This window comes from Carettochelys insculpta, chromosome 16, assembly GCF_033958435.1.
Source record: "Carettochelys insculpta isolate YL-2023 chromosome 16, ASM3395843v1, whole genome shotgun sequence".
NCBI classification, from domain to species: domain Eukaryota; kingdom Metazoa; phylum Chordata; order Testudines; family Carettochelyidae; genus Carettochelys; species Carettochelys insculpta.
Genome location: NC_134152.1, coordinates 1,468,837 through 1,492,470, shown reverse-complemented (window position 1 = coordinate 1,492,470; position 23,634 = coordinate 1,468,837). Strand labels below are relative to the sequence as shown.

The following is a 23,634-nucleotide window of genomic DNA, read 5'->3' as shown; positions in this document are numbered from 1 at the left end:
CTGACTGTGGGTCAGCCGAAAGCCAGGCTCCCAAGCACGCAGCTTTTTGCAGGTGTGAAAACATCCCGGCCACTCTGTCCCACCTTCTCAGCTTCACAGCGGTGGGGCCAGTGTTGCGCCAGGATGCAATCAGAGAAACCAAACGGGGGCAGCTTGGGCCTGGAAGGGAAGCCTCAGGAGAAGCTGAACTGACGGGAGACCAGGCAAATGGGAATAACTGGGCAAGCTTGAGAATAGCTTCCGCTTGCGCCAGGCCCCGGGCTGTAGCAGTCTGGTGCCCGGGATCTGCCTGTCTGCAGCGCCTGCACCGCAGCCCATGCACAGGGCTTGTTACGCTGGAGGAGACTCGGGGCTGAGGGGCTCAGAGCAGGGTCTGGGTTCAGAGGGTGTTTTCAGAACCTCCCGATGTTCACCCGCCCTGCGTCCTTGACCCCCAGGACCGTGCTGCAGACAGCAGATACGTCTCTCCCTGACCTGCCCAGGAGAGAGGAGGCTGAAGGAGCCGCTCGCAGGCAGCCCACGTCTGCCCTCTGCGGGAGCGCTCCTTCCTTCCCGGCCTGCCGCCCTTCAGCAGAGCCTGGCACTGAGGAGCTAGAGGAGAGGCTGGGAGGCGGAGTGGGACATCCCTGGCCAGCCCACCGCACAAAGAGGGCTTAGTGGAGCCAGCTCCGTCCCTCTGCCTGCATTTCCCTCCAGGGGCAGGCTCCGTGCCCTCAGCAAAGGGCCCTGAAGAGCGCCTCCTCGGCCGCCCTGGGGCTCAGCGGCTGAAAGCTGGATTAGCTCCTGGGCCTGCCCCTCTGTGCCTTTCGCAAGGACACCTCGCCAGGGATCCATTCCCCAGATGCGGCAATTAGTACCCATTGAATGGCCACTCTCTCCCGCCGCCCCGGCCTTGGGACCCTGCACCTCTGCAGGCTGTGCCGGCCCCATGTCGGCGGGGGCTGGCCGGGGCCTGAGCCTACGCGGCCCCCACAGAAGGGGCTGTGGTGAGGGCAGCAGCCCTGCAGGCAGGGCAAGGGGGCATTTGCCGAGGGCCCCAGGCCAGGGCCTGCTCCGGCTGAGGCAGACAACCTGACAGTTTGCCCACGTGGTTTCCCTCCTGCTCCAGCTGGGGCTGTCCCGGCCGGGCTGGGCTGGGCTGGGCTGGCAGCGCCAAAGGGCCCAAGCCGGCCCCAGCATAGCTCAGACCTGCCCGCAGCGCAGCCTCTCCCTGCCGGGTGCCCGTGGGGGAAGGACGGGCGCTGACCGGTCACGGGGACGGTTGTGCCTCACAGGGGCTCCGACGCTGTCTGCTTTGTGGCTGCCCGGGCAGGTTCTTCCCTCCCCGGTCGCAGGTCTCGCATGGCAGCTGCAGCCTCCCAGGCCGGATGCCCTGAGACGCTGGAGGCTGCCCCGTGTGCTGGAGCCCTTGCCCGGCCTGCCTCAGGCGGTGGGACGAGGCCCTGACGCGCAGAACAGAGTGCGGGGGAGGCCTGAGCACCTGCAGGCTCCGCTCGTGCTGCTGGAGTGCCGGGAGCTGGGCCTGGCAAACAGCGCTCGGGGCGGTTCCCGGCAGAGCCTGCCGGCAGCACCCGGCTGGTTGCTGTGACGGGAGGCTGGGTGTTTCCAGGCCCAGCTGAGTCACAGGAGTGCAGCCAGGGACACAAACCCACAAAGACAGAGGAACTGACCACTGGGGTGGGGCCCTCCCAGGACAAACCAGCAAGGGGGGTGTGGGAGCCGGGTCTGCCTGAGCCCTCTGTTCCCAAGCACTGGGGCAAGGCCCCTTGTCAACATGAGCTCCTGCAGCAGGTTGGGATGGCACCAGCCAATGCTGCAGGGCAACGAGAACAGGTGTGGGGTGTGGGATGGAAGGTGGCTGCAGAGGGGAGGTCAGGGTAGCGGATTGGGGTGCAGGGTGGGGTGCGGGACGGAGGTCAAGGCAGGGGGAGCTCAGGGTAGGAGGCGTTGGGGTGCAGGGTGGGGTGCGGGACGGAGGTCGGGGGCAGGGGGAGCTAGGGGTAGGGTGTTGGGGTGCAGGGTGGGGTGCGGGATAGAGGTCGGGGCAGAGGGAGCTGGGGTAGGGCGTTGGGGTGCAGGGTGGGGTGCAGGACAGAGGTCGGGGCAGAGGGAGGTCGAGGTAGGGCATTGGGGTGCAGGGTGGGGTGCGGGATGGAGGTTGGGGGAAGGGGGAGGTTGGGGTAGGGCATTGGGGTGCAGGGTGGGGTGCAGGATGGAGGTCGGGGCAGAGGGAGGTCGAGGTAGGGCATTGGGGTGCAGGGTGGGGTGCGGGACGGAGGTTGGGGCAGAGGGAGGTCGCGGTAGGGCGTTGGGGTGTGGGGTGGGGTGCGGGACAGAGGTTGGGGGCAGGGGGAGCTAGGGGTACGACGCTGGGGTGCAGGGTGGGGTGCAGGATGGAGGTCGAGAGCAGGGGGAGGTCGGGGTAGGGTATTGGGGTGAAAGGTGGGGTGCAGGATGGAGGTCAGGGGTAGGGGGAGCTGGGGGTAGGGCGTTGGGGTGCAGGATGGAGGTCAGGGGTAGGGGGAGCTGGGGGTAGGGCGTTGGGGTGCAGGATGGAGGTCGGGGGCAGGGGGAGCTAGGGGTGGGGTGTTGGGGTGCAGGGTGGGGTATGGGACGGAGGTCGGGGGCAGGGGGAGCTAGGGGTGGGGTGTTGGGGTGCAGGGTGGGGTGCAGGATGGAGGTCGGGGGCAGGGGGAGCTAGGGGTGGGGCATTGGGGTGCAGGGTGGGGTGCGGGATGGAGGTCGGGGCCAGGGGGAGTTAGGGGTAGGGCATTGGGGTGCAGGGTGGGGTGCGGGATGGAGGTTGGGGGCAGGGGGAGCTAGAGGTAGGGCATTGGGGTGCGGAGTGGGGTGCGGGACGGAGGTCGGGGCAGAGGGAGGTCGGGGTGGGGCGTTGGGGTGCAGTGTGAGGTGTGGGATGGAGGTCGGGGGCAGGGGGAGCTAGGGGTGGGGTGTTGGGGTGCAGGGTGGGGTATGGGACGGAGGTTGGGGGCAGGGGGAGCTAGGGGTGGGGCGTTGGGGTGCAGGGTGGGGTGCAGGATGGAGGTCGGGGGCCGAGGGAGGTCGGGGTAGGGCGTTGGGGTGCATGGTGGGGTGCGGGACGGAGGTCAGGGCAGAGGGAGGTCGGGGTACGGCATTGGGGTGCAGGGTGGGCTGCAGAACGGAGGTCGGGGGCAGGGGGAGCTATGGGTAGGTCATTGGCATGCAGGGTAGGGTGCGGGACGGAGGTCAGGGCAGAGGGAGGTGGGGGTAGGGCATTGGGGTGCAGGGTGGGTGCGGTACGGAGGTCGGAAGCAGAGGGAAGTCGGGGTAGAGCGTTGGGGTGCAGGATGGAGGTCGGGGCAGAGGGAAGTTGAGGTAGGGCGCTGGGGTGCAGGGTGGGGTACGGGATGGTGGTTGGGGGCAGGGGGAGCTAGCAGTAGGGCGTTGGGATGCAGGGTGGGCTGCGGGATGGAGGTCGGGGCAGAGGGAGGTCGGGGTAGGGCATTGGGGTGCAGGGTGGGGTGCGGTACGGAGGTCGGGGGCAGAGGGAGGTCGGGGTAGGGCATTGGGGTGCAGGGTGGGGTGCGGTACGGAGGTCGGGGGCAGAAGGAGGTCGGGGTAGGGCGTTGGGGTGCAGGGTGGGGTGCGGGACGGAGGTCGGGAGCAGGGGGAGGTAGGGGTAGGGCGTTGGGGTGCAGGGTGGGGTGCGGGACGGAGGTCAGAGGCAGGGGGAGGTAGGGGTAGGGCGTTGGGGTGCAGGGTGGGGTGCGGGATGGAGGTCAGAGGCAGGGGGAGCTAGGGGTAGGGCGTTGGGGTGCAGGGTGGGGTGCGGGACGGAGGTCGGGGGCACAGGAAGCTAGGGGTAGGGCGTTGGGGTGCAGGGTGGGGTGCGGGACGGATGTCGGGGGCACGGGGAGCTAGGGGTAGGGCATTGGGGTGCAGGGTGGGGTGCGGGACGGAGGTTGGGGGCAGGGGGAGCTAGGGGTAGGGCATTGGGGTGCAGGGTGGGGTGCGGGGCGGAGGTCGGGGCAGAGGGAGGTTGAGGTTGGGCGCTGGGGTGCAGGGTGAGGTATGGGATGGAGGTTGGGGGCAGGGGGAGCTAGCAGTAGGGTGTTGGGGTGCAGGGTGGGCTGCGGGATGGAGGTCGGGGGCAGAGGGAGGTCGGGGTAGGGCATTGGGGTGCAGGGTGGGGTGCGGTACGGAGGTCGGGGGCAGGGGGAGCTAGAGGTAGGGCGTTGGGGTGCGGGACGGAGGTCAGGGGCAGGGGGAGCTAGAGGTAAGGCGTTGGGGTGCAGGGTGGGGTGCGGGACGGAGGTCGGGGGCACGGGGAGCTGGGGTGGGGCATTGGGCTGCAGGCTGGGGTGCGGGACGGAGGTCGGGGGCAGGGGGAGCTAGGGGTGAGGCGTTGGGGTGCAGGGTGGGGTGCGGGACGGAGGTCGGGGCAGGGGGAGCTAGGGGTGGGGCATTGGGGTACAGGGTGGGGTGCGGGACGGAGGTCGGGGGCAGGGGGAGCTAGGGGTGGGGCGTTGGGGTGCAGGGTGGGGTGCGGGACGGAGGTCGGGGGCAGGGGGAGGTAGGGGTGGGGTGTTGGGGTGCAGGACGGAGGTCAGGGGCAGGGGGAGGTAGGGGTGGGGCGTTGGGGTGCAGGACGGAGGTCGGGGGCAGGGGGAGCTGGGGTGGGGCATTGGGGTACAGGGTGGGGTGCGGGACGGAGGTCGGGGGCAGGGGGAGCTAGGGGTGGGGCATTGGGGTGCAGGGTGGGGTGCGGGACGGAGGTCAGGGGCAGGAGGAGCTAGGGGTGGGGCGTTGGGGTGCAGGGTGGGGTGCGGGACGGAGGTCAGGGGCAGGAGGAGCTAGGGGTGGGGCGTTGGGGTGCAGGGTGGGGTGCGGGACGGAGGTCAGGGGCAGGAGGAGCTAGGGGTGGGGCGTTGGGGTGCGGGACGGAGGTCGGGGGCAGGGGGAGCTAGGGGTGGGGCGTTGAGGCGCGGGACGGAGGTCAGGGGCAGGGGGAGCTAGGGGTGGGGCGTTGGGGTGCAGGGTGGGGTGCGAGACGGAGGTCAGGGGCAGGGGGAGCTAGGGGTGGGGCGTTGGGGTGCGGGACGGAGGTCGGGGGCAGGGGGAGGTAGGGGTGGGGTGTTGGGGTGCGGGACGGAGGTCAGGGGCAGGGGGAGCTAGGGGTGGGGCGTTGGGGTGCGGGACGGAGGTCGGGGGCAGGGGGAGCCAGGGTTAGGGCGTTGAGGCGCGGGAGGGGGTGTCAGACCTCCTCGAGTTGAGCTGCCTTTGCAAGCGGAGGCCGGCGTCGCTCCCCTGGGAGGGTGCCGGGGTGTGCCAGCCGGTGCAAGCGGCCGAGCGGGGAGAAATGAGCCGAGCTGTGCCAAGGCTCGGAGCGGAGAGGCCCGTTTCGGTTCTGGCGTGCGTGTCGGAGCCCTGCGGGGCTCTGTGGGAGCGGGCCGGGCACGGCTGAGCGGGGTGCAGCCGCACAGCGCTCTCAGCCGCGGCTCAGTGTGCCTGCTGAGTTGGGGGGGGCTAGCTTGCCCCCCCAGGCTGGAAGCAGCAGCGGAGTTGCAGGCGTCTGGGCTGGGCGCTGCTCCAGCGAGAGCAGGGGCGTGGCGCGACTCCAGTGCGGGTTTGGCAGAAGCGGCCAGTCTAGGGTTTCACTGAGACAGTTCCACTCACTAATGATTCCCACCGAATTCCCAGGCTCGGGGAGCTCTCTCCCTGCGGCTCCCCAGCCGGGGCTCCATCATCCCCTAACTACGCATCTCATGCCAGTCTGGCCTGCACCGTCTCCGAGCGAGGGACGGCTCTCGCCATCCCCTGCCAGCCCAGGCTCCATCCTCTCCGCTCTTCTTGCCCACTTGTCCCCGGGGTGGGCTGCCTGACCGGGCACGTTACCTCCTCACGCGTTGGCAGGCTGCAGCGGAAGGAGAAGGCAGCCCCAGGGGGATTCTCCCTGGGGCCGCCCGGGCCACAGCCCAGGGTGCAGCAGAGCACAGGTGCAAAGGAGCACCCAGCCAGGCCCTTGAAGGCCCTGGGGTCCCAAAGACACAGGAGGGGCCCGAGGGGGCCCATTGCAGAGGGCTGCGGTTGAATTCGGCTGAACGAGGGGCTCGTGTAATTGGGTAGCAGGGTGCAGTGTCTAAGGGCCCAGGGATTAGCCCCAAACTGTGCCATTAAACTGGTATTAATACCCACACAGCAGGGAAGGCTCAAGCCTTTAATTAGTGATTAACTGAGACAGGCAGCGAGCTCCGGGCCCAGCTCTCGGACGCAGCACGTGGCCTGGCCTCCGGGGACAGCAGAAGTTGTGGGTGGCTGCTCCTAAGGAGGGGGTTTGCCTGCTCCTCTCTCCCCCAGCTGGGTCCAGGCACGGCCTGTGAGGCCCCGGTCTCAGCACCAGGCTCCTGCGGCACAACGCAGGCCGCCCTCCAGCCTGGCCCCGGGGCCTGGTCGCCAAAGTGATTTAGGAGCCTTTCTGAGCCTGGCCCCGTGTGCCTGGTGCAGTGCCCTGAGCAGCGGTGTGGAGGGAGGGGACTGTCGCGGCACACGCCCCAGGGGTGGAATTCTCAGGGGCTCCTCCTTGGCTAGCCAAGCTGCCAGTTCCCCAGTGAGGCCTGGGGGCAGAGCTCCAGCCCAGCAGCACTCGCTTTGCCAACCCCCCTTCGCGTTGCCCAGCTCTGCCCGGCGGCACCGGTGGGAGAGCGGCGGGGGCCTAAGGGCCGGAGCGGAACAGGGACGCCTCTTCACTGGCACTGTGCCGGCTGGTCTTTCCCTGGCCACGGCCTGGCGGCCCCGACCCTCAGAGACGTGGCTTCCCGTGAGAGCTGGGCACATCGTTACCCACCGGCGAGGCGCTGGGCTCTCACCCAACCGCACGGCTGCGGAAGTAGTTCTGCTCTGAGGCTCAGGTGATGCCAGAGGGGCGGTGGGGGGGTGCATCCCCTTTATCCCAGTCCTGCTGCCTAGCAAACCCCACTCTGCTGAGCCCGGGGCTGCCTGGCTTCCCTCATTGCTCAGCTCTGGGGCGTGTGCAAGGGAGAAGCAGGAGCTGCTGCTGTCCTGTGCGGCTGCAGGAAGTCTGGTGAGGACCAGACTGAGGGGCCCGACTTGCCTTTCCTGCCCCCCAGGACTGTCACACTGCGCCCCTAGGGAGGCAGGAGCAGCTCCCTTCATTCGCCAGCCTGGAGCCTGGTGACCTGACCTGTCCCCGTTCCTCAGCGGCTGGAAATGGGCGGGCGGCAGGGGATGCAGAGAGCTGTTAGCAGGTGAGTGGGGGATGCAGCAGAGGAGCCAGGCCGTTGCAGTGTGCGGGTGTGTGGTGCTGCCGGGGAGCAGTGGCGTGACACGGTGCCTCCTGCCAGGGCTGGGAGCAGTTCCCTGCTGGTGCCCCCTCCGGACACAGCAGAGAGGTGTTTGGGAACAGGGCAGCTGGGAGAGGCTGGGCATGTTCTCCTCACGCACTCGCTCGTTTGTACCTCCTCCGGCTCAGACGCCAAGGGCCAGGGGAACCCTGGGCAGGTTCCTGCCCTTTGGCACTGCCCCAGGAGCCCCCGCCCGGGTGCGTGACACATGCACTCGCCAGCAGGACGGTTGGGGGGTACTGGGGCCTGGGGGCTTGGTCTCAGCACACTCAATGGCTCTGCCCGTTGCTGGTGCGTCTCCTGGTTCCCAGGACCTTTCGGGTCTAAGGCAGGGCCAGAAAGGGGCTCCTGGGCCCCAGCCAGGCCAGAATGTGGCCAGTGGGCCGTGGTGGTGGGGGGGGCAGGTGTAAACACCTCCTGGGTCCCCTGGACTGCTTCCAGCCACTCTCCCACCCCAGTGAGTCCCTCGCTCATTAAACTGAAGGCCAAACAGGACCAGGCTGGTGGATTATTTACCTTCCCCTCCCCTCCCCTCCCTGCCCCAGCCCTGCAGCCGCCTGCCGGAGGGAGGCTGCCATGGGGCTTCCTTTCCTGCCAGGAGCAGGGTGCAAGGGGGCACTTGTCTTGTCCGGGGTGGTGCTGAACCAGCTGCAGCCCCACTGCAGCCCCGCTCCATAGTGGGAGTCTGATTGGCGCTCCCAGCCTCAGCTGCAGCTCTCTGCCAGGGCGGGAGGGTGGGGAGTCCCCGTGGCTGCGGGGTCAGACGAGCCCTGCTTGGGCGGGGGGCAGAGGGCAGTGCAGGTGGGAGCAATGGGGGGGCTATGTCCTGCAGATGGAAGAGGGGTGCGGCCTGGCAGTTACTCCGATCTGGGCTGCTCATCGCATGTGATGGGAGCCTCCTCCCACTGCACGGCTGCCTTGCAGCCGATGAGAAGCCTCCCATGAGCTGCAGCAGGCAGGGTCCAGACGCTGGTGGGCATGAGAGAAGAATCAGGTCCCTCTGAGGCTGGACCTGCAGGTCTCAGGCTGCAGCCATGGGTGCAACACGTCCCACTAGCCAGAACCACTGCTGTGTGCCACCTCGTGCCCCGCCCCCCGCGCCATCCCGCGTCGCGCCGTGGGCTTAGCTGAGACGGGGCCGTTTGCAGACAAGCTGCAGGGACTCACCCAGCAGCCGAGCCCCAGAAGAAGTAGGTTTGCTACACCCCAGTGTAGGGCCCTGTGTGCTGGACCACAGGCCTAACCCCTGTCGCCCTCCCCTCTGAGCCAGCCGCCAGGACTGCAGCGGGAGCAAGCCTGGAGAGGCCCCCTAGCTTGGGATGCCTTGTCCCTCTTCTCTCCCAGTCCTGGCCAAAGGCAGAAGTGCAAAGGCCCAGCAGCCCCCCACTCCTCAGTGCCACCACCAGACTCCCCCCCTGCGATGAGTCCCTGAAAGCCCCAGCTCCTGGAGGCACCAGAGACGCTCGGCTTCAGTTGCAAACGTACGTAAGTTTCCGTCCCACTTGGCTGTGGCGCAAATAGGGGGCGTACAGGCAACGACCAGGAGCCTACGCGGTCTGATCCGAGCCCAGTCTCAAGGTGTTGGGGGGTTGGCCAATGCTCCCTGTGAGCTTGGGCAGCCACCCAGAGACCCAGAGAGTGAGCCAGGTGCCCCCCACTGATGAGCAGGCAGCCGGTGGGGCACGTCCGCATGTGCCTTGGTGCATGGAATTAAATTCCCTCCCCACAGATGGCAAACGCGCGGGAGCCCTGGTGCTGGCTTGTGGTGTCAGAACCTCTGGGAGCGGCTGACCCTGCGAGGGGCAGAAAGGGGACCGAGAACGGCCCTGGGCGGGCTGGGCGATTTGCTGCCCCCCGCGGCGAGTGATGTCTCCCCACTCCCTGGGCTGGCTGGGAAGCAGTGGTGGGGACAGAGGGCCTTGGCTGTTTCACCCGGAGGGGATAAGGCTCCCTGGCTGCGCGGGGCTGCGCTGGGAGTGGGAAGGGAAGGGAAGGGAAGGTTCGCAGGGTGGCAAGCAGGCCCAGCGGTTAAACCTGGGGCTGACGCGGTAATGAATTTCACAGGCGGCCTGGAAAAGCTGTCGCCCAGCGACGTGGGGGCAGGGCGGGGGGCCGCCGCCGAAGGAAATCTTGTTCCCATTATCTTTTTGCGAGAGCGTTAAACAGGAACTGGCAGCGCCTCGGCCTTTTATCTCGCACACGTGGATGTGGAATTTTCCCCCTTCGGGTCCCTGCGGCCCGTAAAAACTAGCGGGTCTGTGTGTGGTGGGCGGGGGGGGGGTCTGAAATGAGCCACTAGCTGGCAGTCTGGCTAGCAGAGCGGAGGCCCAGCCGCCCTCCACCACAGCACTGCGGCCGCAGCTGGCACTGGTCACCCGCCCTAATGGGCCTGGCACTGCGCGACCCCAGAAGGAGCTGTGCCCCCCTGCGCCCGCCCCAGCCGAGGGCAAGGCGGGTGGTCCTTTTAACGGCCCAGGCCCGGCTCTGCTGGGGAAGCGGCCAGGCCAGGACGCCGCAAACGTGGAGACCTAGTTCCTCTTACACCCCGGGGCCCAATCCTGCGCCCATGACAGCAGGAGCCAAACCCCTGTTGCCTCCAAGAGGACACAGCCGAAGGGAGTTGGGTGCTTCCCTGGCTTTTGTCACATCAGGGTTCTTCTGGCTTTGCCGTGGAACAGCTCTGGGGCTGGGCAAGGACGGTGTGTGCAGGACCCCCCGCCGCGCCCTGTGCCCCCCCAGAACAAGCGGTCCTGGAGCACCTCAGAGACTATCACACTTATTAGGTCCTGAGCAAGAACCCCAGTCCCACCCTGCCTGTGCCCTGGGGGCCGAGAGGCCAGCTCGTAGTGTGCGGTGGGATGTGCCTTTCAAAGCGAGAGCTGCCAAGCAAGGCTGCAGTTAGGCAGTAAAACCCGGCCTCTGTTCTCTGACACTGACTCACTGGGTGGCCTGGGGGCAAGTCACTCGAGCCAGAACTGGAAGTGTCTAACTCCACCAATTCCAATGGGCAATGGGAGCCTAAAGTCCTTCGCAGCTCGAAGCATTAGCCTCTCTCGGCCTCAGTTTCTCCCACTCTAAAATGGGCATAATAATAATAATACTACTGCCCTGCTGGAAGGTTCTGAGTCTGAGGTTACTAGCAAGGAGTGCCAAAGCCTGGGGCTGCTCCAGGGGCAAGGAGAGGAGCCCTGCTCCTGGGAAGGAAAGAGCCCAGACAACAGGCACTGGGCAGATGCCCTCGTCTGAGCCCTCCCACCCCCATGCCTCACTGCACAGGCCTGTGTCTGCCAGCACCTCTGCAGCGGCCCCTGCCCCGCTGCACTGCCGGTCCTGCCCCCACCACACCCCTTTCCCCACCCCCCGCACTGCCTGTCCTGCCCCCACCACACTCCTTTCCCTGCCCCCGCACCACCTGTCCTGCCCCCACCACACCCCTTTCCCTGCCCCCGCACCACCTGTCCTGCCCCCACCACACCCCTTTCCCTGCCCCCGCACTGCCTGTCCTGCCCCCACCACACCCCTTTCCCTGCCCCCGCACTGCCTGTCCTGCCCCCACCACACCCCTTTCCCTGCCCCCGCACCACCTGTCCTGCCCCCACCACACCCCTTTCCCCACCCCCTGCACTGCCTGTCCTGCCCCCACCACACCCCTTTCCCCACCCCCCGCACCACCTGTCCTGCCCCCACCACACCCCTTTCCCTGCCCCCGCACCACCTGTCCTGCCCCCACCACACCCCTTTCCCTGCCCCCGCACCACCTGTCCTGCCCCCACCACACCCCTTTCCCCACCCCCTGCACTGCCGGTCCTGCCCCCACCACACTCCTTTCCCCACCCCCTGCACTGCCGGTCCTGCCCCCACCACACTCCTTTCCCTGCCCCCGCACCACCTGTCCTGCCCCCACCACACCCCTTTCCCCACCCCCTGCACTGCCTGTCCTGCCCCCACCACACCCCTTTCCCTGCCCCCGCACCACCTGTCCTGCCCCCACCACACCCCTTTCCCCACCCCTCACACTGCCTGTCCTGCCCCCACCACACTCCTTTCCCTGCCCCCGCACCACCTGTCCTGCCCCCACCACACCCCTTTCCCCACCCCCTGCACTGCCTGTCCTGCCCCCACCACACCCCTTTCCCCACCCCACGCACCACCTGTCCTGCCCCCACCACACCCCTTTCCCCACCCCCTGCACTGCCGGTCCTGCCCCCACCACACCCCTTTCCCCACCCCCTGCACTGCCTGTCCTGCCCCCACCACACCCCTTTCCCCACCCCACGCACCACCTGTCCTGCCCCCACCACACCCCTTTCCCCACCCCACGCACTGCCTGTCCTGCCCCCACCACACCCCTTTCCCTGCCCCCGCACCACCTGTCCTGCCCCCACCACACCCCTTTCCCCACCCCCCGCACTGCCTGTCCTGCCCCCACCACACTCCTTTCCCTTCCCCCACACCGCCTGTCCTGCCCCCACCACACCCCTTTCCCCACCCCACGCACTGCCTGTCCTGCCCCCACCACACCCCTTTCCCCAGCCCCCGCACTGCCTGTCCTGCCCCCACCACACCCCTTTCCCCACCCCCCGCACTGCCGGTCCTGCCCCCACCACACTCCTTTCCCTTCCCCCGCACCACCTGTCCTGCCCCCACCACACCCCTTTCCCCACCCCCCGCACTGCCTGTCCTGCCCCCACCACACTCCTTTCCCTGCCCCCGCACCACCTGTCCTGCCCCCACCACACCCCTTTCCCCACCCCCTGCACTGCCGGTCCTGCCCCCACCACACCCCTTTCCCCAGCCCCCGCACTGCCTGTCCTGCCCCCACCACACCCCTTTCCCCACCCCCTGCACTGCCTGTCCTGCCCCCACCACACCCCTTTCCCTGCCCCCCGCACTGCCTGTCCTGCCCCCACCACACCCCTTTCCCTGCCCCCGCACCCTGCCTGTCCTGCCCCCACCACACCCCTTTCCCCAGCCCCCGCACTGCCTGTCCTGCCCCCACTGTACCCTTCCCCCTGCTCTGCCCCCGAGTGACATGGCTGGGGCTGGGGCTGGGGCTGGGGCTGGGGCTGGGCCTGGGTCACCCAGCCTCCAACTGCTGCCGCCAGTTGGGGGAGGGCGTTTGCCCCCTGCTGCCTCCTGGCCCTGCCCAGTGGGGGCTGCCCACCCCGGGTGACGCCCCCGCAGTGGTGCAGGTGCTCGGGCTGTGTGGGCGACCCTGGCGCAGGGGCAGGGGCAGGGGGAGGGCCGGCGCCGGTGGGTAGGTGCTGGCACTCGCAGGCCTGTAGCGCTCAGAGGGTTGGGGCAGTTCGGCCCGGCAGGCGTGGTGGCGCCCCGGACAGCAGTGCATCGTGCCGCGCCTGGCGCTGGGGCCGGCCCTGCCCGCGATCTGCCCCGGCCCAGGGCAGACAGGCTCCTGCAGGGAGCCGCCGGTCCGCGCGTGAGCAGGGTCAACAGCCGCGCCCTCCGCGCCGACAGCCAGCTCTGCCCAGCCCCGGCACGTCCCGAGGACGCGGGGAAGCCTGGCACTGGGCCTCCCCATGGGCAGGGGTGTCTGTACAGGGGAGCCCCAGCGGGGAGCAGGCCCTCCAGGCCAGGTGCAGCCCAGCTGGGGGAGGAAGGCTAAGGCAGGCAGGACTCGACGCTCAGCCTGGCTGCACCAACCCCCCAGCTCCCAGGGGCCTCCACCGCCCTTTGCATCAGTCCTGCTCTGGCTGAGGTCAGTGGCAGAGCTGGCGCTGAGGGACTGCTCAGCGTGCCCTGCCCGCCTCCCTCCCCTCCTGCCCTCACAGCCACGCACTCGGCAGCCGGAGCTCGAGCGCGCTGCGTGGGAGACCTGGACCTGGAGCAGCAGCTGGGGGGAGGCGGTGCAGCCGGCTGGTCCCGGCCATGACTTACCCGCCTGGCCCTGGCCCTGGCCCTGGCCCTGGCCCTGGCCTGCTGGGGTGTAAATGACATCGGCTTAGACCCCCACGCCGGGGTGGGCATGTCATACGCCTGGGGCAGCCAAGCGGACCGGGCGCGGTACCTGCCTCCCGCCCCGAGCACAGGCCTGGGCTCTGCAGCCAGGGGCTGGTGCCAAGGGGGCAATGCCAGTGGCACGTCGGTACTCCGGGAGGGAGGGCTCTCGAGAGCAGGCTCGGTGGGGGGGATACCTGCCCCCTCCAGTGCGTGCCCGCGGCTGCAGCCGGCGAGGACGGTGATGAGCAAAGGGAGCTGTGGGGCCTGAGCGAGAGGAGCAGCAGGTGTCCCCACGTGCCGAGCGAGCGCTCGGGGTGATTTGAGCTGACCGAGCTGGCCCAGCCCACCAGCCCAGGCCCTGCCTGCTCCCGCTAGCACACAGCGCCCAGCAGGAGCAGGAGCAGGAGCAGGAGCAGGAGCAGGAGCAGGAGCTGGCTACGAGCTCCTCGGCATCCCTCCTGCGACCGACCCCCTCTTCTGCCACCCCCAGGCCGTCCCGGGCCCATTCAGCCTCCTCTCCCCTCTCCCCCGCAGCCTGCAACTGCAACCTGCACGCCCGGCGCTGCCGCTTCAACATGGAGCTCTACAAACTCTCGGGCAGGAAGAGCGGGGGCGTCTGCCTCAACTGTCGCCACAACACGGCCGGCCGGCACTGCCACTACTGCAAGGAGGGCTTCTACCGCGACCTCAGCAAGTCCATCTCCGACCGCAAGGCCTGCAAAGGTAAGGGCGCCCTCCCCGCCCTGCACCACTCCCACGGGGGCAGCTCCTTTGCCCGGCTCTTCCTTCCCCATCCAGCCCCCGCGTCCTGCTGCCCGGCCCGGGGCGTTCGCCGGGAGCCGAGCGCGCAGGCAGGCGGACGGTAGGGAGCGCGCTCGCCGGCCGAAGAGGTGCTCTGGGCTGGGCCGCGGGGGGCCCGAGGTGCACGCCCCTGCCCCTGCCCAGAGAGGGGCGCGGATGCGGCAAGCCGAGCAAAGGGCAGCCATGGCAGAAAGCGCCACTGAGCTGCAGCGGGATGGAGACCGGCCTTGCGGCCTGGGCCCCACCCCGAGTGAGCCGCCCTTGCTCAGCGCAGCGGCTGGGCTCATGAGCGCCTCACGCCAGCTGCCAGTTCAGCCAGACCCCTCGGCCTTTCTGTGCCTTGCTTGGAGATCGCCACCCTGACCCCGGCGCTAGTGGGAGCCCAGTGGGGCAGGGGCTGTGCCCTGCGCCGCGTGCCAGGAAGCGGTGACCAGGCGCTGCAGTGGAGGGCACCAGCGGTCCCTGGGAGCTGAGCGCTCGGGCGGGCGCCCAGGAGCCACTCGGGTGCTGCCCAGCGGATTGGCAGAGAGCCCGCAGCCGGCAGCGTGGTCCCACGGGTGATACACAGCCGCACACGCTCGGCGCACAGAACAAGGTTGGTTCTGCCCCGGAGAGCAAAGCTCAGCAGGAGCGCTGGCAGGCGCGGGTGCTTCAGAGCGGAGCGTGTGCCCCAGTGGGGCTGCTGTGGGCACTTGTTCCCCCCACACACGCTGTGATGCTGCAAGGACAATGCTCTGCCTGTGGCAGTACTGCCAGGGGCTGGGAGCTGCACGGAACAGCTGATAGGTCCCCGGTCTCCTTCCTCCCTGGGCCCCAACCAGCTGTGGACTCAGCCTGTCTCTCTGACTCCAGCCCCCACCGCTGCAGGAGAGTTGTCAGGCTTGGGGGGAGTCGCAGCCCCACTTCGGAGGGGCACCCCCAGGCCTGCTGTGTGGACATGGGCTACGTCCCCAGCTTTTGAACCTCTCTCCAAAGGCGGCTTTGTGGATCGGCAGAGGCTGTGAAGCGTTGCCCTTTGCCTGCCCAGCCCCCCCAGCCTGCGACTTCTCGTGCTCTCTGCCTGGCTTCCTGCTGCTTCCTTTGCCAGGGCAGCAGCTCCCAGCACACTGGGGTCCCTCTGGGGGGGGGACACCCTGCCCAGGACTGGCCTGGCTGCTGGCTGCTGCTGTCACTGCGGACTTGAGCAGTGCGAGCCCAATGCTGCAGGTACTGGGCCGGATGCTGAGCTCTCCTGCTGCAGGTTTGCACCGGTGTGGCTCCGCTAGGAGGAGAAGCCAGCCCCGCCTCGCCCGAATTACAGGACTTCTTTCATCGAGAGCTCGTCCTTTTGTAAGGGGCAGGGCTTCTCCCAGCTTCTCCGCAACCAAAAGCGAGTCTGGAAGTCCTCTGAGTTCAGTTCCAGCTCCAGGTGAGCCACAGAACACCCCCGCCCCCAGGGTCCCAGGCCAAATCGGCGAGAGCCGAGGGCACAAGCGCTGGAGTGGACACAAGCTGGCCAGCGATTTCCAGATGCCGCCGCAGTTCACCCTGCGCCGTGCACCACGCCGTGGGGGAGCTCTGCCGCCTGCTGGGGGTGGCGTGGCACCATCAGAGCCCAGCGCTATAGCAGCACAAGCCGCTGTCATCCCACTCATCCCTTTGCTGGGCCTTGGTAGGTGCCTCCCTTGCAGCTGTCCTACCTCCCCTGTGCAGCACACACAGGTGTGCTCGGAAAAGGCCTGGCGGGTTGATTTCCACGTGCTGCAGGAGGGACTCCGAGCGCTTCCTCCCCTGCCCGTCGTTCAGGCATCTGTTTCCGGAGCCAGGGCAGGGCAGCGAGAGAGGCCCTGGCCCCCTCCAGTGAAACGTGCCGCATGGCCAAAGCAGCGGCTTGGAGGCTGTCAGGCCAGTCCACTCCCATAGCCTCCTGGAGCAGAGTTGCCGGGTTCAGCGGCTGGACAGCACCTGCACCCTGCTCTGAGCTGCAGCCCCTGGTGCCCCAGGAACCCTGCTCCCTGGCCAGCGAGCCCTCCGGTTTCTCCACCCACGTGCAGAATCGCTTTAGCTCTGTGCGCCGAGGCGTGTGCGCTGTGCGCCACCATAGAGCCAGCAGCTGCTGCCTGCGGGAGTTCTGCGAATCACCGGGCGGCCCCGGGGGCTCCCGAGTGCGCAGTTTACAGGGCGCGCAGTCGTCTCCCCTGCTGCTTCGAGGACCTGCTGTGCTGCTGCTGCCACCGCTGGGGGCTGCAGGTCAGGCAGAGGCGGCTTTTGCCATTCTGATAGCCCCCGGTCCTGGGCAGGGACGTCCCGGGAGCACCAGCAGGGGAGGCAGCAGCAGGAAGCTCTTAGCCCAGCTCGGGCCCTGCTGCTGTTCCGCGGCGAGTGAGGCCCCAGGCCAGCATGCGGGTGGCCGGAAGAGCCGTGCGCGATGGGCAGACAGACGCATGGACGCGCACAGCCCAGCCCCCACGGGAGGCGAGCGAAAGGCTGACGTTTGGCCAGCAGCGTTTTTGGGAGCCTCTTCCCGAAGCGCAGGCAGAATTTGCAACACCCCTGTATGTCGCAGCGCCAGGGAGCCGCCTACGCAGCCCCTCTTTCTGCTGCATTGGCTGCGTGAAGCCGGAGGCTCGTCCTGCGCTAAAGGCACTCTGCTGTGCCCCGGGTGAGCTCGGCCCGGCTCCTGCCTCTGCCACCAGCGGCACAGGCCGCTCACCACCGCATCCTGCATTGGCGGCGCAGGGGCCAGGCTGTTTCCTCTCGCCCGCAGAGCGCTCGCTCTCAGCCTTCTGCGTGGCCAGGGTTATCTCTGTGCCTGTGTCTCTCTGCGCAGTGGAAGGCCCCTGAGGTGCGATTGTAATGCAGATCAGAAGGAGTAATCTTTCCACCCCAGGAAGTGTAACATCGCTGCCACACCACTGGCCGGCTGATTGGCACACAGAGCTGCAGTTAATGCGCTGCTCCAGCTCCGCCATGCGCTGACAGCACGGCAAGAGCAGGCTGTGATGGGGTTCAGGGGTCCCCCTGCACCGTACCCCGTCCGCTGGCGGGAGTGACTCTCACTCAGCGGGTACAACAGGAGGTTGATTAGGCAACAGATGCCCAGTGTCTCACAGAAGCGACAGCACAGCAGCCAGAGACAGTCCTTCAAACCCATCCTGGGGAGAAGACCCCGAGGGGTGCCCCTCTGGGGTGTAGCTTTCCCCCTCCCCAGGCTGGCTGCCTTCCAGCTCCTCTTCCCCTAGCCTCTAACTGCCGCCCCCGATTCAAAAACCAGCTCGGCTCCTCCCTCCTCTTTGTTCAGGGCAGAGGTGTCACCTGCCACTTGTAGCCCCAGGGTCATCCTTAGCCACGGGGAGCTGATCTGCTGGTCTCTCACTTCCAGCCTGACTCACACCTGCCCTCCCCCCACTCCGTCACACAGGCGTCCCCATGGTCCTGCTGTGGTCCATTTTGCTTAGTGGGTTAGCAAGACTGTTTCTAAACCACCTCCTGTGTGTGGCCGGGGGGAGGCTACCAGGTGGCAGGAGAGCCCACTGAGCTGGGTGGCCTGATTTGCTGCTTTTTCCCAGTGGCGATCCAAGCTTTAGGTGCATGCGAAAGGAGGCGGCTGGACAGGAGGAGCCCACATGGCAGCGTTTTCAGCTGCTCGCAGTGAAGAAAGCCCAGCATAATACGCAGCAGCACAAGGTGCTCCAGCAGGCAAGGCCAGCTCCGTGCTGGAGGTGAATGAAGGCGTGAGCCAAGAAACTGCCCATGAAAGCAAGAGGAAAGATGATTTTTCAGGGGTGTGTCACCTGCCTAGTGCCTGGGGTGCTCCATCCCCTGCAGGAGAGCAAGACAATGACACGCAGCTCCTCGTAGGTATAACGTCTGCAGAGCAAATGGCTCCGGCCCAGCAAATGCAACCCAAGAGCGACAGCACAACCGTAGCTTTTCAGTCAGGGTGCTTGGACACAACTAGCGTTACTCCAGGGCAAATACAGCACCAGCCCACGAAGGAGCTGGAGCAAAGCTCGTTTCTTGCTCACGATGCAATGCAGCAGCGCGAAGGCAAGCGGCGAGCACGGCCGGGTTTCCAAGCCCTTCCTGTGAATACACTTGCCGATCAGGGAACAGGGCTGACCCGCCCCCGGGTTAGGGATTCACACCTACCAGACTCTGCCAATCACTGAGCGCCGCACCCAGGGTGCACGGGCAAGACAGCATCACCTCTGTTTCTGCCGCCTTGACGCTTAACCCGAGGCCTCGCCGCTGGCTTTTCTCCCCACTTCCACATACTGGAGCTCTGAGCCGTCGTACTGCTCAGAGAGAAGCGCTCCAAGGGCCAGCCGCTCTGGCGCAGAGGAAGGCAGGGCCACGTGGTCCTGAGGAGGCAGTCACAGGGGCTCGGCGGGGTGGCTTGCGCACTAGGTTGCTCTCCGGCGTCTCTTCGGTAGTTGCTGACATCACTCAAGGCCCTAAGCTGGGAGGTGGCTGATAACGAACCCTCCGCATCACGCTGGGGAGATCGTACCATCCCGGCCTCGCAGTCCTCCCCCTTACTGCAGAGGGAATGAGCAGAGCCGGTCACCCTCCCGTGATCCCTCCCCTGCCGCCCATTCCCAGCTTCCAGCGGGCAGAGCCGCTCGGGGCGCTAACTGGGCTAGCTCTTTTCCGAGCCCTGCTACAGACTTGGCCCCGCAGCCGGCTCTGGCCGGGAGATCTGCGGGCTAAGGGCGTGTTGTGCGAAAGAGCATTTCCCTTCATTTGCTTTCAACCTGCTGCCTGCGGGTGTCGGGGTGACCCCCTTCTTGTGTTGCACGAGGGAGTGAGGCGCTCTTCTCTTCTTCCAGGGCAAGAGCGTCACAGCTGCGTCTGCCCTGTGGGAAGTCTGGAGCAGGGCTGAGGCCTGGGAAAGGGAGACGGGGTGAGGCAGTGAGAGACGGATGCTGACGTGTCCGGTGAAGGCCAGGGGAAGGTGCTGCATTGGGTTTGCCACAAGTCGAAGGCAGGGGGGGCAGCCACCAGCTGGCACCACAGAGAAGTTGTGGGACTGGCTCCAGGCAGCAGCTGCTGCTGGGCTCCCTGTAGCCCTGCCCCAGTGCAGGTCAGCTACAGGGGCCACACAGGATCCCCCTAGGATGTGGCCCCAGGGTCTTCTCAGGGCCTCTGCTGACTCCCTCCTGTTTCCTGTTAGTGCTGCTGTGGGCTGCTAAGTGAGACATTGCTGGGGCTGGAGAAAGGCCCCGTGCCATGCCAGGGCACCCTCCTCTGCTGCCGTCGGTTCTCACAGCTGAGCCCCCCGAAGGCCGTGGCCAAAAACACGTCCGTTTCCAGTCCCGGCCAAGATCTGATAAGGATCACAGCATCTGGTCCCCATTAGACGCTGCTTGCTCTTGTTTCTGGATGAGCAGGAGAAGGCCTGGTGAGCAGGGATGCTGCGCTCAGACGAGATCCCATCTGGTGAAAATTAGGGCAATGATAACATCTTTGCGGGGGGGGCACAGGAGGGGTTGTTTTTGTTTCGCTTTGGAGTCACGTCTGACCATTACACTGCTGGAAACCAAGATACCCCCCCCAAGGTCTTACACAGCACACACCCTACGCTGCCCCATGGGCCAGTCATCTCCCCCTTTAGCAGCTTCTACTCCCCCGTCGAGTGCTTCTTACAGGGCACGCATGCCTCTGGCTGCAGGGCTGGGGCACAGCAAGGAGCCACGGTGGGTCCTACCCACTTCAGATTCATCGCATGGCCCCAGAGCCAGCGAGGGAGATTCGGGAGCGCTCTAGCCCAGCTCCGTCCTCTGCAGAAGGGAGCTTGGACGACGGAGGCGTGTGCGTAGGAGAGGTCCGTCCTTGTTCGGGCACTTGGGTTCAGGTCCTTGTCTAGCACTCCGTCCCTGCCCGAGGGACTTGCTCCATCCCCAAGGAGGGCTGAGAGGCTGGCTCTTGTTGCTGAGTGTGGCTGTGACACAAGCAATATACCTGGGCTGCAGCTTTCACCCCAGTCCCTCTGCTGCCCCCCCACCAGAGGGAGGCAGTGGGTTGATTCAGCAAATTCCTGCTGTACCAGCAAAAATGTTGCACCCTCAGGGGTGTTGCATCCACTTGCATGAGCCTCCACCCCAGCATCCCTCCATCCCATGGCTCCAGGTGTAAAGACCTGCTGGATTGCCCTGAAGGTGGGGAATCAGACCTAGTGTGGAGGCCAGGAGTAGCTGGGAGGCAGGAGTCCAGGCCACTGAGCGGCGGAAGAGCACAGCTGACCGGACACTGAACGACTGGCATGGACGGATCACGCAGCCGTTACCTCTCCTCTGCCCCGCTTTGTGCAGGTGCTGCTGATCCCCAGCTCACTGCCCCTTGGCCGGGCTGCTGGTCTTGCCGAGCTGGCCGGCCGTAAAACCCAGCAGAGGATCGTAAACGCTGTTCCCTTTCCTGACACAAGCCAGGGTCACGTCTTACGCGCGTTTTCCAGCGTTACAAATCCCTTGCTGGAGCCCAGCCTTTTTCTCCCTCTCTCACTTCCCTCCCCTCTTTCACGAGGAGGCTGTCATTAGTTCCCTTTAATGAGCCTAACACTCTCACTTCCACCCTGGGCCCCCCGCCCTGCTCAGAGCTGGCTCATTGACGGGGCCAGCTGCTGGCAAGGGGAAATTCCTACCGGGTTCCGCGCGGCCCTCTGAAGCAGCTGCAGCTGGGTTTGCCCTAAGGTAGGGCTGGGGTGGGGAGAAGGGGCCGTTCTGACGCCCGATGGCAGACAGCTGTGAGGGCTGACTCAAACCCTCTGAGCTCGGGGGACCTACGGGAGAAGAGGCCAGGCCCTGCTCCAAGCCCCCTGTGGAAAGGGGAGGCATCCTCTGGCCAAACCCCAGGCTTGGAAAGAGATGGGAACTCCAGCGCTGTGCTTCACCGGTCCTGCAGGCTGCTTTGCGTGTGGCCCCGTCCCTGGGCAAGGGTGCCCACCTGCTCCTGTGGGGCCACATCTCTGATGGGGTTCGGGGTCCCCAGGCTCCGCTCCCCGTCTGCAGCCAGGAGTGACTCTCGCTCAGCGGGTAGAAGAGGGCGCGTACTACTCGACAGAGGCGCAGAGCTGTCGGTACAGCAGGCGGAGGCCGTCGGCCCACCCCACCTTGGGGAGAGGAGCCCGAGGGGTGCCCCAGCGGGGGTGTAGCCTCCCCTGGCACAGGCTGGCTGCCTTCCCCTCCCCCCAGCTTCCAGCTGCCGCCTGCGATTCAAACCCCGCTGGGCTCCTCCCTGCTCTTTGTTGCGGCACAGAGGTGTCACCTGCCAGCGCAGGTCACAGCCCCAGGGGTCATCCTGTTATCTGCTTGGTCTGTCACAGCCCCAGGGGTCACCCCAGCCCGTGGGAGCTGCTCAGCCTGTCACACCCCCCCCCACATTACAGCATCCCATTCTTGTCCTTTTCACCCTGCCCTGAGCATCCCCTCACGCCACCTGCCTGGCTCCAGACTCTCCTCTCAGCAGAGCCCCCTGGGGGCTTTGAAACTCAGCCCCTCTGGCTGCTGGCGGCGAAGCCTGGCTTTCTCCCAGCACCAGGCTGTCGGCTGGAGTCAGGCTGCAAACTGCTCTGGTGAGGCTTGACAGGCAGCGGCTCCTGCCCAGGCCCCACCCAGCCTTGCCATTGACCCTCTGCCCTACCGTGGTGTTGCTCATGCAGTGAATTAGTGTGTGTGCAAACAGCCTGGGCAGCATTACCTGCGCCCACGTGCTCACTCTTGCACACCTGGGCCCCACGTGCTCAAGTGTTTGGAGGGGGCTGTTCTCCGTGCACACATCTGCGGAGACGATTGTGTGCGGTTTCCAATTGGTCGCCGGTCGCCATTCGTTGCTCTTGGGTGTGAAAAGCTCAGCCCTCCAATCGGGGATTGGCAACAATACCCTTTGATTCCGGTGTCCGCTCACATGCCACGAATCCAGCTCATGGACAGCCGGCTTGTGAGCAGCCATTCGCTTTACCATTGTTTCCCCCAAAGGTTTAGCGGCTACCTCCAACCACCCCTCCACCCACCGAACGTCCAGCTGGGGTCATGAGCGGAACAGACATTCTGGATGAGCCAAGCCAAAGCCGGCTGCGCTGGGGCGCTGGGGAAGCCCCTTTGTTGCATTCTGCGCTGTGCCCATGGCTGCGGTCAGAGACACGTTCTCTTCGGCACTGAGGGCTGGAGGGGCGTGAGGTGGGGAGAGTAACTTCAGCCGGCTGCCCGGTCCTGTCCTCATGCATCCCGGTGCCTGCCGGGAGCTCCCTGCCGGCCTCTGACTCTCTCCTCAGGTGCGGAGCCGGCCGTGCCTTTGGTCCGACAGCGTTTCTCCTCTTCTCTCTCTCATCTAGCCTGTGACTGCCACCCTGTCGGCGCCGCTGGTAAGACCTGCAACCAGACCACCGGGCAGTGCCCCTGCAAAGACGGTGTGACGGGACTCACCTGCAATCGCTGTGCCAAGGGCTACCAGCAGAGCCGGTCCCCGGTGGCGCCCTGCATCAGTGAGTAGTGCTGTCAGCAAGACAGTGTCAGCGGGGAAGGGTCCCGAAGTCGAGGGGAACTCTCCTGGCTTCTACCGGCCTGGTGAAATGGGCCGGTGGCAGGACCTGAGGCCCCACTCCCACTTCCTTACCCAGAGGCCTCCCTGACCTCGAGGCCTCCCCTTCCCCTCTCCTGTGGGGCCAAGTCCTCGTAACCCCAACAAGGTGGTCCTGGGGTGCCTGGGGAGCTCGTCCCACAACCGGGTTGTGGTCTCCTAGGCCAGAGGCTGGGGTGTCCCCCCCACCTGTGGGAGCTCCCCCCGCACTGGTTGTTTCCCTGGTGCACGGAGCAGGACTCACAGCTCATGGCAAAGACAACTGCTTGAACAGAAATCAGGTTAAGAAAAGAATAAGGCAAAAATGGGCAAGGTTAAAGGAACTCTGGGGCAGGGAGCTCATAAGCAGAAATGGTCTTCACCAGGCCAGGCCGGGGACCCCTGCTGAGTGCTGAGTCCTGCTCCTGTGGAGCACATGGGGCAGCTGCACACCTCCCAGCCCTGTGAACTAAAGGCACAGGGCCGGGAACGCTGGCTGAGATGGTCCCTCTCCTGCCATCCAGGCAGCGATAACACCGTCACGCCGGCCAGCTCTTCCAAGCGAGGGGCTTGCTCTGGCTCGCTGAGTCCCAGGCCAAATTCTGCCTCTGCTTGCATCAGTGCAAGCCTGGAGTACGGCTGCCCTGGTGTCAACGTAGAGCTCCTGGCACCAAGAGTCGGCCCTAATTACAATGGGCCAAGTTTAATTTCCTCCAGGCGCTAACGCCATTGAAGGCACCCAAGTTATTCCAGCAGCATGCTTGGCCTCGGGTACCCGGAAGCAGAGCTGGTGCCCACGATGGTTTTCCCAGAACTTTGCCCTCAGGGACCCTGTGACGTCCAAGGCTCCATCCAGCCCAGCTGGCAGAGGCACCAAGTGGTGTGTGTTGTGATGCTGCCCTGCAGCAGCAGCAAAGGAAATCGGCAGGAGGAGCTGCTTTGTCCTTCCTTGCCACAAGCCATGGCGTCTCTGCCAGTGGGGAGCAGGTCTTGACCC

At 66.4% G+C, this 23,634-nt stretch overlaps 1 protein-coding gene across 5 annotated transcripts in view; it reads left to right on the top strand.

Annotated features, from left to right (window-relative positions):
- Window positions 1-23,634, top strand: part of NTN3 (netrin 3) — a 74,968-nt gene that overhangs the window by 33,256 nt on the left and 18,078 nt on the right. For all 5 annotated transcript variants that reach the window (XM_075010558.1, XM_075010557.1, XM_075010559.1 and 2 more), the window contains 2 exons: window positions 13,836-14,024; window positions 22,414-22,563. In XM_075010558.1, the coding sequence (XP_074866659.1) occupies window positions 13,836-14,024; window positions 22,414-22,563 (339 nt within the window). The remainder of the gene's footprint in view (window positions 1-13,835; window positions 14,025-22,413; window positions 22,564-23,634) is intronic.